At 40.4% G+C, this 16,699-nt stretch overlaps 1 protein-coding gene across 1 annotated transcript; it reads right to left on the bottom strand.

Annotated features, from left to right (window-relative positions):
• Positions 1–7,047: 7,047 nt before the first annotated feature.
• Positions 7,048–14,905, bottom strand: gjb10 (gap junction protein beta 10). The gene is made up of 2 exons (XM_007257564.4): positions 14,769–14,905; positions 7,048–12,327 (listed from the first exon to the last, which is right to left on the bottom strand). Exon 2 carries the CDS (start codon positions 12,216–12,218, stop codon positions 11,421–11,423), a length of 798 nt encoding a protein of 265 aa, XP_007257626.1. The 5' UTR covers positions 12,219–12,327; positions 14,769–14,905; the 3' UTR covers positions 7,048–11,420.
• Between the last annotated feature and the right edge of the window lie 1,794 nt (positions 14,906–16,699).

Below are 16,699 nucleotides of genomic sequence, written 5' to 3'. Positions count from 1 at the left end.
GAGAACATTAAAGACAAGTGTGAATAGGGAAGGATGAGTTTTAAATAATGTGAAGATGGATAATTGAATAGAATAGTGTAAAGCATTTTAGATCTGTAATTTGCAAAAGAACACAGATTCTAAGTATGTATGTAGAAATAATTTTAAAACAGTTGACATGGAAAAAAACAGTAATTTGTGGAGAAGATTCAATAAAAAATGTGAATTTCAGAAAATGTGAATTTCTAGAACTGTGATTTTAGAACAGTGTCAATGTTAAAAGCCATTCTAGGACAGTACTTTTTGGAAACCACCAATAACATTGTGAATGGGGGAAACATTCTAGAACAATGTGGATGTAGACAGTGTTCTACAGCATGAAATATGAGGATGTCCTGAAGCAGTGATTTATGGATACCATTCTAGAATAATGAATACTATTCTAAAACAGTGTGAATGTCAGAAAAAAACTAAAATACACATACTCTCTTAAAATCTAGTAAAAATGGTTGTAATGGGGTAAATACTCAAGAGCAGTGAATTTTATTAATTAATTATTTATTAATTATTATAAAATAGCAAAGAGTATATAGAATATTATACAGCATGAAATGAGAACATTCTAGAGCTGTGATTTGTGAAGGACATCGATGGTTCGGGTGTTTGGGTTGGTTGGTGTTTGTTGGGACACTCTGCTCTGGGCTTTAGAGAATTGTGGGCTGTGCATACTGAATTACACAGAACCCATAGATAAACCTACCAGGAAATGCCCTTTCTCTGGGTGGTGATGAGATGATAATGATGTTTTGGTTTGGAGTTCCTTTAGTCGGGTGGAACATTTCGTAAATGTGACAATTCCACTTTTAACCATCAGGAACAAGTCTTAACAATTCCAGGTTTTCCACCTCCAGGAAGAATCTTTATTCACATTAAGATTCAACATAGTATTTCCTCATTGAAGACAGTTTTTTTCGTCATGTTCAGGGTGATTCTGCATGCTTTCCTTTCCGCATGCCTTGATCTTTGGTGTAAATCAGTGTTATTGTCAATTGTTATATCACAGTGAATTACTGACAGTGTGTAGGAAATGAGGGGGCAATTGTTCACCACTGTTAATCTCCAAAACTGCAATTTTACAGAATGAAGAAACCTTATAATGTCAATGTAAAAAGATTTTATTCCATGTCATGTTGGAGCATTAGTATCCATCAGAAATGTTTGACACAATATAAAGAACAACTGCCCAATATGCACTCTTTAGCTCTAGATCTAGCTCTGTACCAATGACAAGCAATCAGGGCCTTAGTATATACACTTCCTGGCCAAAGAAAGACACCACCTGGATTAAACTAAGCAAATGATGAGGGGTTGATGCTGCAGTTGGTCTGCAGGTTTAGGTTCAGCAACAGTATGTACTGAAAGAATGAGGCCAGCCGACTACCTGAATATACTGAATATAGACCAGGTTATTCCATCAATGGATTTTATATTTCTTCCCTGATGACACGGCCATATTCCAAGATGACAATATCAGTATTTAACGGGCTGGAATTGTGAAAGAGTTCAGGGTTTAGGGAGCATGAGATCATTATTTTCACACATGGATTGAGAGAGAGTTCACCACAGAGTCCAGATCTTAACCTCATTGAGAATCTTTGGGATGTGCTGGATGGAGAAGGATTTGTGCAGCTGTCCGACTCTACCATCATCAATGCTGCGAGATCTTGGTAAAAATTAATGCAACACTGGATTAAAATAAATCTTGTGACACTGCAGAAGCTTATCGAAACAATGCTACAGTGAATTCGTGTCAAACTCAAAGCTAAAGCTGGTCCAACGAAATATTAGAGCGGTGACCTTTTTGTTTTGGCCAGGGCGTTTAGTTCCATCTTAATTGCTCTCAAAATATTTCAGAAAGCTATATGTATTTAAAGTGTCAAAAAATATTTAGTCCTAAAAGGCCCTAAGGGTTCTCTGATTGCTGGTTAGGCTCCCATTTACTCTCAGTAACAGAGAAATCACACCATGAAAAATGATGTTATGTAATAACAAAAGTTTGGGAGAAGGACCACGCCCGAACTCTACGTTCTAACTCCACCCCGTATCAATCAACCGTTCTATAAATACCTCCCCTAACTAACTATCTCTCGTGACGAAAGTTCGCATCAGTCGAATCTGCCGCACCCGCCTGCTAGCATTAGCTTGTTCTCCGTCATGGACCTTTAACTCGCCGCCTCCGACGAGGACCTCTTCCCTCCTAGCCAGCCTGTCTCCACTCCTGCTCCACCTTGCCGGGCTCGTCGTCTGAATTCCGTAATCTCCATTCCGGCTACTCCTGGTTCTACTCCAGCTACTGCTTATTCTTCCTCCCGGGTCGGTCGTCCTCACCAGTGCACCCCCGGATCTCGGCACTCCCGCCGCTCTTCTCCCCCTTCCCCTACTCCTCCTGCGCAGGCTCGCCGCTCCGGACGCCCGTCTTCCTCGGCCGGCCTCGCCGGCCCTGGGCCCTTCTGTCCTAGTAAGTCCCAGCCTCCTCGCATGTCCGATTGGACTGTTGTTAAGCTGCAGCGGGTTTTTGAAGGACCGCGGCGTCCCTTTCCCCGTTCTGCTCCAAAAGCGGAACTTTTCACTGAACCTCTGAACAGCGCACATGAGCCGCACCGGCGTCGCGGCCTGATGACGTCACCCGCTCAACTCGCCGCCGCTGCAGCTCTCGCGCCCCTGGCGCGACACCAACTTCGCCTCAGCGCCTCGTCTCTCTTCCCCTCAGTCGTCCAACTCCCCCTCCCTCAGTCGTCCAACTCCCCCTCCCTCTGTCGTCCAACTCCCCCTCCCTCAGTCGTCCAACTCCCCCTCCCTCAGTCGTCCAAACCCCCTCGCCGCTGCTGCAGCTCTCGCACCCCTGGCGCGGCACCAACTTCGCCTCAGCGCCTCGTTTCTCTCGTCTCTCTCGTTTCCCTCTTCCCCTCAGTCATTCCAACCCCCTCTCTCAGTCATCCTCCTTCTCCATTTCTGCGTTCCTCCTGCTGTTCTCCAACAGTGTTGCCAACTTGCCAACTTAGTTTTTGTTTGTTATTGAGAGTTTAAATGAACACACATGCTCTTCAGTTTCTCCTCAGCGAGCAGCAGGTGCTGCCGCGAGCCCCGCCCACGACACTCACAGCGCAGTCTCAGTCAGACCACACACTCACACCGCTCTTTAAACACGCTGCAACGAACTGCGCATACCTAAAGCTGCCGCTGACTGTCAAAAAAAAAAAAAAAACTTAATCATGTAATTTACGTTAAAATGGAGTTATTTTCAGAAGTCTCTGCCTATTTATAAAAGCAACAGACGTAGTTCATTTGTTAGAGTTCATTTCTAACATTTCTAACATTTAAGGGGTTTTAATCACAAATTGCAGCCAATGGCTACTTTCCTTACTGAGCAGTTGGCAACACTATTCTCCAACCCGTCCCTTCCAGCCAGCCTTTCTCCTTCCTTTACTCCGTCAATTCTCTCCCCGCCTCCTCTCTCGCCGTTTCTCACCGGGCTGCAGCACCCGCTCAGCTCCTTGCTGGAGCTTCATGACCTTCATTCTCCATCTACAGCGCCGCCCCCTCTCAGCTCGCGCTGCGGTTCATCTCCAACACTGGAACCCTGCTACATTCCAAGACGCCCCGGATCTGGAACTTCATTGACGTGTGTTTGCGGGACGAAGCTCCCCATCCCGCGATGGGCCTGGCTGTCTAAGGCTGACGTGGTTTCGGCTTTCAAAATCCTCCCTCTCCATCCTGACTCCTGGCGCCTTTTCAGAGTCCGTTTTTCAGTTCACCTTGCTTTCGGGTGCAAAGTAACCCCAAGCTTCGACTCCTTTGCTAAGGCGCTCTGCTGGATTTGCTTAACACGGGCCCCAGTTCGTGCTCCACCTCCTGGGTAACTTCGTCATCGGTCCTCCTTCCTCGCCCCTCTCGATGGGTCTTGAAGCCATGACCAGCGCTTTCACTCGCCTCCGTGCCCCGCCGTCGGAGAACTCCGTTGGTCCCTCCACATCTCTCGAGTTTCTTGGGATCTTTCTGGACTCCGCCTCCTTTCAAGTCTCCCCGCCCGTACCTAGCACCGTCTTTCCCCCCTTGGCCACTTTATTCACAACCCAAAATCGAACCCAGGGTCGTTCTTTCATTTCCCGCCTCCTCCGCTTGGCTTTTTCGTCCGAGCCCTCCACCATTCGTTATGCTCAACTGATACTGCACGTCAGAGCTCCATTTCTGTCTGTGCCTCCTCTGCAATCGAACGGGTTTTTCTTCTACGCCAACGCAGCTTCCAGCTCTTTTGATATTAAGCTATTCACAGATGCCGCTCCTTCCTCTGGTCGCTTCTGCTTGGCCGGAGAACTTCATCTGCTCCGCCGCGCGATTCTTCTGCGCTCTCTGGACTTATATGCGGTCCTCGTCGCTGCCCTCCTTTGGGGACATGAATGGTCAAAATCTATTCCACTCCACTCTGATCAATCTCGCCGCAGTCCACATCAAAAAAAAAAAAAAAAGGTGCTCCAAATCGCTAGAAATCTTGCCTTTTATCCGTCGTCTCACTTGGCACTCCATTAAGCATCAGTTCACCACTAAAGCTGTTCACACCTCAGGTCCATTTAATTCTATCGCTGATAAAATTTAATTCTATTCTTTTTCGTTTTCAGTTACAGAAATTCAGATCCTTGGCTCCGCATGCAAATGCAACCCAACCTCGGTACCTTCATTTTCACAAACTACACTTCACCTAACCCCCGTGTAAACGAACTGATCTTCCAAGCTCAACAAACCATCCTTTCAGCCGTCCTTCTACTTAGATTCCTCAGATGCTCAGAATTTACTTCCCTTAAAATCTCCCACAACTCCTTCTCAGCCCCTAATTTCAGATCTCATCATCCTTGACTCAGATACCCTTACCTTCAAGAATGAAGCAAACGGACCAAATTGGCAAAAACCACGATTCTCTATCTATTCAAACTTGACTCACCCCTCAGCCCGTACGAACCACTCGTCCACCACTTAATCTCCGCCTCTTTCAACAAGCACCACCTTTAGATCCTTTGTTCACAACGGAATCTAGTAGTATAATCTCAAAGCACTGGTTCCAACACATCTCCGTCGCATCCTTTCTCCCAGTAGTTACTCACCAGATCAATTCTCCGCCCACTCAGTTTACATCGTGCAGCATCCAACGCCTCCAGACAAGGAATCTCCGAGCACACGATCAAGCTCCCCGGCCGGTGGTCTTCCCAAGCTTATAACCTATACATCCGTTCCCAACCAGACGGTTTGAGACAGGCTCATTCCAAACTAGCTTCCACACAAGCTCCAATTTTGGGGATATAACTGCACGCTTCTTCAAGCACGCAGTTCAGAACTCCAGCCCAAATTTCCCTGAGTTCCCTCCCCTTTTTCCTTCTTCTTTCTCTACTTCTTTAGGCGTGGTCCGCACTTAGCAAAATGATGTTATGTAATAACAAAAGTTTGGGAGAAGGACCACGCCCGAACTCTACGTTCTAACTCCACCCCGTATCAATCAACCGTCCTATAAATACCTCCCCTAACTAACTATCTCTGGTGACGAAAGTTCGCAACCCACCTCCTCCCCAACAACCCCCTTTTTCTACTCTTCCACTTCTCATTAAATAAAAAGGGGGGGATATAACTGCACGCTTCTTCAAGCACGCAGTTCAGAACTCCAGCCCAAATTTCCCTGAGTTCCCTCCCCTTTTTCCTTCTTCTTTCTCTACTTCTTTAGGCGTGGTCCGCACTTAGCAAAACTCATTTTAAGGAAGTAGGACCAAGCCAAAACACTCCAAGAACCTCATCCACAATCTATTATTTATAGGTTTATTAAGCAGCATTTCCTCCACTTACATAATATTGTTTGTTACTAGCATATATTTTTTGTTATACAGATTTTCTGTGTCTGAACTCTCTGCCATGGAGCTACTAAGTCTGGATAGTTGCATTTTTCAAACAGTAAAAATGGGGAATTGGAGAAGGGGTATAAATCATGGTTATGAATCATGATGTGTCGGGCTGATTTCTCTGTCTGTGGACAGGAAGGCTCTAATTGAGTTTGTTATGAGTCAATTATGTCTTTGCATGGACAATTCAAGTCAGTGCTGACAGTCATAATCCTTAGGATCCAGTGCATTGTCCACTGTGAGTGGTAATGCCGTCTATGACATATTCCCAGCACAGACATAACTCTGTAAAAATAAAGAAATGGATCAGACATCTCCCGGACTCTATTTTACATTGACCTGCCATGAACACACTGGCAAGGGTTCAACCTCACTTAAAAGATAACACCCCAGCATATACAGGTGCAGGTATTCCTAAGCTACTCTATTCATATAACATTTTATGATCATAGGATCCGATTATATACATCACTGGTGAAAAGTTTTAGAACACCCCTATTTTTAGTAGTCCAGTAGCAGTGCTGTATGGCCCAGACAAGCTGAAACTGAGACTTAGCCAAATGTTAAACTGAGTTAAAGGCGCTGTTGCCATGTGGGTCGTTTTCCTGTATGAGTTTCTCCCGTTTCAAAGAATCTTTTAGAAAACAGTACTTACCACTTTCTGGCATCATCTGTAGTTTTTTCTAAAGGAAAGACTTATACTACTATACTACTACTAAATTATCTAGTTATGATGAAAGTGTGAATGTGCTGTGTGTAAGTGTGTAAATGCTGCAGAAGAGAGTGCAGTAACATGATCTGTTCTAGCACTGCTTTACTATTGCATTGGAAATCTTTTTTTTTTTTTTTGCATTTATTTCCAAAGCTCAGTTTATTTCCATTGCCCCATCCTTTTTTTTTTTTACTATTTCAGGTTATTCACTGCACCTGAAAAATTTAAATACCAAAAAATACTAAAACATTTGAAAACTACATCCTGTGAGCTAGTCTAAAGAATAAAGCGTGGCTCCAGATGTCTTCTAGATCCCCACCGGCTGTGTTTAATTTAATCAGCAGTTACATAGTCTTGTAATACATTAGAAGCTCAAATTGCACATCCATCCCTTCTGATACAATAAGACACACATCATTAAGAAAATACAAAAGTCACTTTAATTAATGAATCTGAAATTGTAAACAGTACAGATGCACATGGTAGGCAGGAAGGAATGTTGGGAAGATGGAGGCCAAACAGAGGAAATCCACGCTGAGTACGGTTTACATTCAGAAGATGCGTGTTTATGAGACAAAAGCCAACCGCGCTCTCGCTCTGTCGCGCTCTCCCTCTCGCGCATCTGAATTGATCGTAGAACAAGCCTAGGCAGCTGCAGACCTGGAGACGTATCAGCTCGTGAAAACAAACAAAAAAACAACATGGAAAGACTCTAGTCGCTCATGACGGGACCTGTCGCAGAGCAGTACTGCAACTCGCACTGAGGAAATTATACAGTATGTCTGCTTTTGCCTTGAAGGTGTAGAAGGCCTGCCTTCCGTGGGCGAAGGAATTTAGTCGTCAAAACAACGTAAACCTGTCCATAACTGGATCTAGTTCTGCTGCATTCAGCCTTGAGGGGTCCTGCACAAAGTGCACATGTCGAGGCAGTGGAGTAGCTGCTTGCATAAAGCTCAGAAGGTAACTAATAAGTACAAAAGGAATGCACATACAAGTTACATACAAAAAAAAGAACATAAACATAAACTAGCATCAACCAAAATTCCTGTGGCCAAGCGGGCCTCCACAGGACGTAAACAGACTGGCAGTGAAGCATTAGTTTACAGCTTCCTTTAGGGAAAATGCAATGGTGAAATAAATGGTTCATGGGAATACAGAATATATCCGAATCATCTTACAATATCTGGCTGTTTTATCACAATGTGGAGCGACTGTCTGTCCTGGTATGCGGTCAAACGTTGCCAGTGAGTCATTGTATGCGCAGAACGGAAATAGTTAATACGGTCGGAACATTTTTCTCATGTTTTTCTCAAAGGAAAAGCCCATCCAGATGTAAAACAAATAAAAAGTATAAAGCATGACTCAACGGAAATCGTTACATTACATTTGGCTTTCACTGTACTGAAGCTCTAAACACTTTACACAGGACTGCACTGAGCTAACAGTGGTTTAAAAGTGTGTACACTGGCTTTGGTTTCAGAGAGCAGAGGTCTCTGAGGCATCTGAGAAAATGATCTGTAAAACTGCTTATCAGGAATGCTAGTGTTTAGCGATTTAATCAACAATATGTGTTATTTGAGCATCTTAGCAAACCTATTTCCTGAGCTCTATTCAAAGAAAGGAGTGTATAGATTTCATCCAATACACTCATATGTGCTGTCCACTGTGGGTGCTAATGGTCATGATTAGCTGTGCCTGGCTACCGTATTTTTCACACTATAAAGCTATAAAACTATAAATTTAAAATTTAATTTTGTTAATACAGTGCGCCCTATGTATAATTTTTTCCAGTCAGATTTAAAGGAGCTGTAAACCACTCTGGCAAAGTACAGCGCTATACAGGAGTTTCAGTTAAGTTCTCCAGCACCAGGGCTGGAGAAGCATTAGCATTAGACGCTAACCGCTGTTGCCCTGTTCAGAGGTGAGTATTATCGGCCTGTAGCCTGCTGCTAACCCCAGCTAGCATTAGCATTAGCCATTAAACACACTAGCTCTTTTGTCGTTCAGAGGTGAGTATATCGGACTGTAACGCACATATTTACAGTGTTAAAACAAGCTACATGGAACGAATCGCTAGATAATATTGCCCTGGCTTACTGGAGCTAGCAATCAGCAGCTAATGCTAATGAAATTTGGGAATCTAAGATTACTATAAATAAACAGAAGTGCTTTACTCACCCAAATAAACAGTTTTCAGGAGAGAAATATTTCAAGTCAAGTATTTTTTTTATTACAGTTGTATTATTTTGTATTACTGTTTGCTAAGCTTAGCTTTACTTAACTTTACTTAGTTAGCTGCATTGACCTGCTTGATATATATGAATGGGTCTACAATATCATGATGTATCTTTATCATTTTGATTATATTGTATTGGTATGTGGAGTCAAATATTTATATCTTTATTGAAACAAAACTTACTGCTGAAGTTACTGCTTCATTACTCCACCTGGTGATGCTAATAAAATTAATAGGGTAAAACTGCATTGAAAAATATTGGTTGTGAAATGTTTTTTGTAAAGAATTGTCTTGTGATATATCAATAATCGCAGAATCACAGTATTGTGTCACTGGTATTGTTGGCAATGTATTGTGATAATATCGTGAGATGCCCTGTGATTCCCACCCGAAGTAATGATCATGATTGGTGGCATCTGGCTCAAACTGTCCACCAGTACAGAGAGGAGTCATACATTTTGTTTTCCTATTGTAACACACTAGTACTAAACTGTGAGGTCTATGTGAAGTCCAGACTATGACCCCTACTGTCCAGATTAACAGATTCACAGATCATTTCTCCACTGCCCAAGACATTCAAATAATTATAATAAAAATATCTTCTTTTTTGAAGAAGATCTTCTTTCCATTTTAAAAAGGAAATACTTAGAAATTTGTTAGACATAAAATTACAACATTTAATTTTTCATTCATTTAGCTTGTTGGAACAGGGTGTATTTAACTCATAAACATCCTAATGAAAGTGCAAAAAACATGCTTTTAAGTGTTTCAGTATTAACAAGTATCAAGATTTTTATCGTTTCATAACAGAAACAATATTCTCATCACCCTGAATAAGTAACATTTTGAGATTTAGGCACTTGTGTAAAAAGTATGAGCTACTGCTCATGTAATTATATGTTTTCTACCTCTGTATTTTGTAAGTGCTCTGAAAAAAGCTAATTCGCTCTTTATTTCTCATTTCAGAGCAGGGATGAGCAGATTTCAGAGTCTTGTGCAGGGATGTCCAATGGTTGGTGTGGCTGTAAGTTTTCATTCTAAACAACTAGCAGCACACTTAATTACACATGTTTATATCATATTAACAATCAAAATATTGCCCATTATGTTTGTGCGTTTTTTGACATACATATACACTTACAAACATATAGATATAACAATAAACAGTATTTTAGCCAGTCGCACAAGGACCAGTTATTCAATAGCCATTTTCCACCAAAAGAACTATGGTTCTGGAACTGTTTCCGTTCTGGCTTATAAGAAACTTGGTGATTTTCAGTGAACCAGCCTGCGTTTACACAAGTTTTAGTGGAACTAAGGATATGTCAAAGAATACGTCATCAACAGAGAAAGTTGAACCTACTATAACTTTGGTTCCAACTGGGAACTTTTCAGGTTCCAGAACCTATTTCTGTTGGTGAAATGCACCAAACGGTTCAAAATTAAGTGTGGGAACCAGAACAGAACAAGCTTGTTGTCTTAAAAAGGGTGTAATATTATGTTATCATTATATTAGTGGCATTTAATGGTCTTAAAATGGCAATAATATTGTTTGTTGCAACAATTTCTAGGACAACATATCGTTCACAATAATTTATCGTAACAGGTCTAATTTCAATATATTGATATTTTCTTACACTCCATAATAACAATGGACACCCCTGATCTACTGCATAGTTTAACTATAATGTGACATTTTTAACACTATAGTGCTTTACCTGGGAAAACAATAAACACGAGTTAGGATCCAATCCAGGAACCTTTTGTTCATTACCAAATTCTCCAACTTTTGGCCTTCCACCATCAGTAAGTCAAAGATAAAGGCAAAAACAATCAATCGACATGTACTGACAGAAATTTGATCTCCTCGCATGTTGTGTCCTAGCCTGTACTTGGGCGTGAACCTGCATAGTATTCGCACAAAGCGTCATTCACTATTTGCTCAATCTTTCTGCTCTGAATCTCTGAGGATGACAGAAGACCTTGCTTGCCTTTTCCTGTCCGCTTTGATTCAGAGCCCAAAGGTTGTTCTCCTACTTTGAGTTGAACTCAAAGTTTTCAGGCTTTGTGGTTATTCTATTCTATTGTCCATCTCCCTGACTTTTTTCAATGGAGCTTTGTCAGGAACCACTCTGGCTCAATGTGCCTACTCTAGAGATTCTTGCCTCTTGAGACAACCTACTGATGGCCCTTTTAAATCTTGTGAGTTTAAGGTGCTAAACCATTTCTCTCCTTGAGTTAAATAACCTTGTTGTATCACTGCCCACCTCTCTCACTCCTGAGTGAGCTTTAGAAACCACTCTGGTCCAACTTGCCCTTTGTAAACTCTTGAGTTTCCGGTGTCCCAGATTGATGCCTCTTGAGACATGACCTTCCTGAGGAACCCACTTGAGTGTCTTGGTTATTAACTGAATATAAAACACAGAGTTTAAGGCAGTAAACCCTTGCTACTCGATACCTTTCTCTAGGAGATAAATACTCCAGTGGTTTTCTGTCATCGTCCAGTTGGTTCCCTTGGGTTTTAAGTCTTTTGAGATTTTATTACAGCTTCTTTTCACAATGCAACTGTCACCATGTATGCCGGGGCAGGTTCACCTTTGCCCACCAATCGCTTGGTGTTGGTCTCCAGTAGGCCACTGGTGTTCTTGATGCTGGGGATGGAAGTGGCCCGGGCCACTTGCCTGGAGCCCTTGAACTTGGAGAAGCACTCGCAGCAGCGCTTGCCCATCAGGTACAGGATCTCGAAGAGGGAGAGGAGGATGCACACCAGACTGGTGATCACCATGAAGAGCGTGAAGATCCTCTTCTCTGTTGGTCGTGAGATGAAGCAGTCCACCATGTTGGGGCAGGGATCCTGCGTGCACTTGACCAGCGATGGGAAGGTGTAGCCCTCGTACAGGTAGTAGATCAAGTAGACAAAAGTGCCATCCACCAACATCTTGAAGATCAGCGAGAGAACGTACGTCCACCAAAGGCCTCCACGCTTTTTGCCGGTGTTCTGGTAGAGCCGCTGACAGCCTTCACCAAACTTCAGCCTGTGCTTTCGCTCTCGTTCCTCCCGGTAGGCCACGTGAAGCACCACGAGAAGCGAGGGACACGTGACGAAGATCAGCTGCAGCGCCCAAAGACGTACATGAGACACAGGGAAGAAATAATCGTAGCAGACGTTGTGGCAGCCCGGCTGGGCCGTGTTACACACAAAGTCTTTCTGCTCGTCCCCCCACACCTTCTCCGCCGCAACCACGAACACCATGACCCGGAAAAGGAAGACGACCGAGAGCCACACACGACCGAAGGCAGTGGAGTACTTGTTGACCCCGCTCAGGAGGCCCTGGAGGAAGGCCCAGTTCATATTAGCAACGGATGCTGGAACACTTTGGCCGAGAAATCTGGTTGGTGAACGAGGCTAATGGCTGCAGAACTGGTTCTTTTGAAGAAGCTAAGGCATGTAGAACTGAAACCTGTTGAGAAAGCAAGAATAGAGGGAGGTTAAAGGTACAAAAAGGAGAGAATAGAAACAGAGAGATATGATCAGTGTCCCCGAAAACAGTTTTTTTTCTCATATGAGAAGACTACTGTTGTGTTACATATGCTTTAAACATCTTAAAACATATATCTGACCAGGGTTTATTCAGCTATCTTGAAAGTTTGTTATTCCAAAAGGTTTCTTTATATTACACTAAAGTGTAAACTATGTAAACTAGTGGTGGGATACACAGTGCAATACTCAATGTATCGCAAGCCAATTGTCTGCGATACTTCACGGCATCTGTGTTACTGAAGAGGATAAAATTCTCTTAAATAAGCAAATACCAGGAATTCTGGATTTATTGGTGTCAGTTTTATGACAATTCACAACCACTTTTCTTTACTGCAGGTTTACAACGTGGAGTAATGAACCAGTGACTTTAGTAAGTCAAATTTTGAAATGAGTCTTACAGTTTAGACGACCAAAGATTCAATAAAATATTGATATTTGACACCACATGTTAAAAAAATATGATACAATTGAAACAATACTATACACTCTAGCACAATATAAATATAACATCCCACACATGTTGTAAACCAGTTCTGATTATTATTTTTTTTTGAGAAAGAGATCTTTCCAAATCAGGGTGCTAAAAATGTCTAGGGAAAGAGGGTATTCCGGACAGGAATTAGGCCTAGTCATAGACTATATACAGCTCTGGGAAAAAATAAGAGAGCACTTAAATATGATGAGTTTCTTTAATTTTTACCAAATCAAAAACCACTGGAATATAATCAAGAGGAAGATGGAAGATCAGAAGCCATAAAACCAAGCTAAACTGTTTGAATTTTTGCACCAGGAGTATACGGCAAAAAGTCCAAAAGCAGTGTGCAAGACTGGTGGAGGAGAACATGTCATGATGCATGAAAACTGAGATTAAAAACCAAGATAATTCCACCAAATATTGATTTTTGAACTTTTAAAACTTTATGAATATGAACTTATTTTATTTGCATTGTTAGAGGTCTTAAAGCTCTGCATCATTTTTGTTCTTTCAGGCATTTCTTATTTTCTGCAAATAAATGCTCTAAATAAAAAAAAAAAAATTGTAATTCTGGGGAAATGTTTTGTCTGTAGTTTATAGAATAAAACAACAATGTTTATTTTAATCAAACATATACCTATTAATAGCAAAATCAGAGAAACTGATTCAGAAACTAAAGCGTTCTTCTAATTTTTCCAGAGCTGTATTCCAATGAAAAATCAAAATTCTAAATGTTTGTTTAGTCCAAGACCAGGTTTAATCCCTGTCTGGAAAGCTGCAACATAGTGTTCAAAGTCTTGCTCAAGCACTCTAATAGGTGTAATATGGTGTGTTTGCTTCCTGGCTGGGGAATCGAACCCTCGACTGTCACGAGAAAAGCGGCATTGTTACCAACCACACCTACATACCTTGAAAGTGGCAGGCAACCTTGTTAAAAAAAAAGACTTAAGTAATTTATTACAGTTATGTATTATTCTTGCATTTTATGTTAATTTTGATTACATTAATGACTTAAGTTGAATTTCTTTACTGTATAAACTTTGTATAAAAGGAAGATAAATAACATCTATATACTAGAGTTGACCAATATGACAATATTTTATTGTATTGCGATAAATTGTGTTACTGTGATTCACAATACGATTTCTAAACATATCGTGGTGGAGATCATCAGTGCTCAAAAATCACTGGTCAGGTTTACATTTCATTACAAATGCTGTACTTATTTATTTAATGGTGTTTAATAACGTTCAAAAACGTTTGTACTTGTATAGCAGTTTTACATATAGTTATTTTAAATACCACAAAATAATCACAATAAATATTGTGAATAATGAAAATGTCTATAAATATCACAATAAAACCTTTTTTTAACATATTTGCCATACTATGAAGACTACAGCTATATACATATTTTGCTTTGAACATTTTTAATAACATTTCTATTCTTTTACACTACAGTAAGCTGCATTTGCAAACGAAATAAAACATGATACATTTTTAAGCTTTACAGTATTTTTTTTTACAACTATAAAATGAATATACTTCAAACATTTGTTTCAGACGTGTTATATAAAAGATAGCTGGCAATAAGCAGTGTTGTGAATCAAATACACCCTGTACCCAACTGAAAGCTCCCTGAAACTGGCAGCTTAATGAGTAAAAAGAGTGGTAAATAGTTTTCTGTTTGAGATTATGTAACCTTAGATTAACTAAAGAGGTAAAATAATAATAAATTGCTACATTTAACTCTTTTACTCATTTAAACTCAACTTTTACACAGCAGAGAAAAGCAGAGAAACTTCCCTACTACACATTATCACACTCTATCAGTGTTAACAACCTTTATAAGCCGTTCTAATCTTATTGTAATGTAATTTACTCACCAGTAAAGCGCGTGCAGAGGGCTCAGTGCGCGTGGCTACAGATGTAAACTCTACAGCTTTGTTTTCAGCTCAGATTCAGACTCAGCTCTGAAGCAGGACGAGGCTCCGCCGACCTTCCTGCGCCCTGATTGGCTAATAAAGTCTTCAATGCTAGTCTTTGACTGTTCACGGCTCTGAACTGCTCATTGGTTAAAAAGTTCTAGTCTAGCCAATCCCAGTACAAGAGGCGGAGCTTGCAGAAATAAAATATAAAAAATATTTTTTATTTATTTACAGTACGTGTATATAGCACATGTACAAAGAAAAATAGAGAAACAATACATAAATTAAACTAAAAATAAACAAAACACATGTACATAAAGACATTATTTTATAATTAATAACTACCAAATATTTTTAAATAATTTTATTTCTAATCTTTTCCTATTTTCTCCCTAATTTACACGGCCAATTACTCAACCCACTCAATAGCACTTTCCCTATTGCTAGTGATGCCCCAACACACCAGAAGAGTAAAGACTAGTACATGCCTCCTCCGATACATGTGAAGTCAGCCACCACCCCTTTTCCAACTGCAGCAGGGCTCTGGTAGCCGATGGCAAGCTACATGAACAGGATTCAAACTCCTGATCATAGTAGCAGTGCTTACCTTGCTGTACCACTCAGAGCCCCGAAAAACGTATGTGTCATTTTGAATTTGGTTTTAAATTGTGTTTAAAAGATTTTCAATTATTTTCCCCATTTATCATACGTATAAGAGTTCAGACTATACATAAGTTATATTTTCCAGCTTAAAGGAGAATACAAATGTGAAATAGACTTGTGTTGTAGTGAAACGTGATAAGAAATATGAACTTTTCTCAAATAGCCCATCTTCATACACCACAGCTTTCCAAAATACAACGCTTGCTCCCCAACAGACTCACAATGTTAGTGTTAGGGGCATTTTGTTGCCCATGCAAAGAAACAGCTATTTTAACAAACTAAAAATAGCTCCAAACTTCATTCGTAGGTTTATGAAGGCCCTGATATTTAAAACAAGATAGTGAGAGCTTTAAAAAGTGCACAGATAGTTTATTTTAAAAGTCTAGGTTTATATACACAGTACGTTTAGGTAGTTCTCTGAGCGTCACAAAAAGTCACGATAAGTCGACTGACTTATTTTTATTTTCTGTCATGCATACACATTGTAACAAGGCAAGGCAAGTTTATTTGTATAGCACCTTTTATAAAACTTAAAAACACAGTAAAAGCAAAAAATGTCAAAATAATTAAATTAATCATTAAAAGCAAAAAAATGAAACCTATAGCATATTTAAAAAGGATGCATACAATACATAATACATTTTCCACATTTACTCTGAATGACCTTGGTTGAACTAGACTGTTGATTTGTTTATCTTGTTCTGTTTTAAAGATATATTATCATTTTCTAAAATTATTTAATTACGAAGATATTATACCGTAACCACTGGGTGGACACAGCTTAAGCTTCATCTCTTCAAGCTGAGACAGTTTGAGAAATAAATATTGAGTTAAAAATATTCCTTTGGGGGAAAAATGTGAACGTGTGCAATACAAATTATCATCTCAGGGAATTTTGCAATGATCTGATAACATCTGATCCCCATCTAGAGGATGTTTAAGGTATTTTCCATACCAGGAATTAGACAGATCTCAGAGACGTGTGGATCTCCCTGCTGGTCAGATCTGATAGTGTTTTAAATCAGCAGAGCAGATAGAACAAGAGTTTTAATGGACAGGACACAGGACCATCTCAGCTGGTCTTTAAATGTTCTCACAACGTTATAATATGTAATTATCTTTTCTCCACTCTGAGAATATAATGACTTGGACACACCTCTATATACTATACAGGAAACATGCAGAATTATTCAGTAAATTAAAATTGTAATCTCTTTATGAGGGAA

This window comes from Astyanax mexicanus, chromosome 14 (assembly GCF_023375975.1).
Source record: "Astyanax mexicanus isolate ESR-SI-001 chromosome 14, AstMex3_surface, whole genome shotgun sequence".
Lineage (NCBI taxonomy): Eukaryota > Metazoa > Chordata > Actinopteri > Characiformes > Acestrorhamphidae > Astyanax > Astyanax mexicanus.
The sequence above is the reverse complement of the archived record's forward strand: the minus strand, read 5'-3'. Positions and strand labels throughout refer to the sequence as shown.

Excerpts from the sequence above, each read along its gene's own strand:
- gjb10 (XM_007257564.4), bottom strand. The coding sequence starts at position 12,218 with ATGAACTGGGCCTTCCTCCAGGGCCTCCTGAGCGGGGTCAACAAGTAC.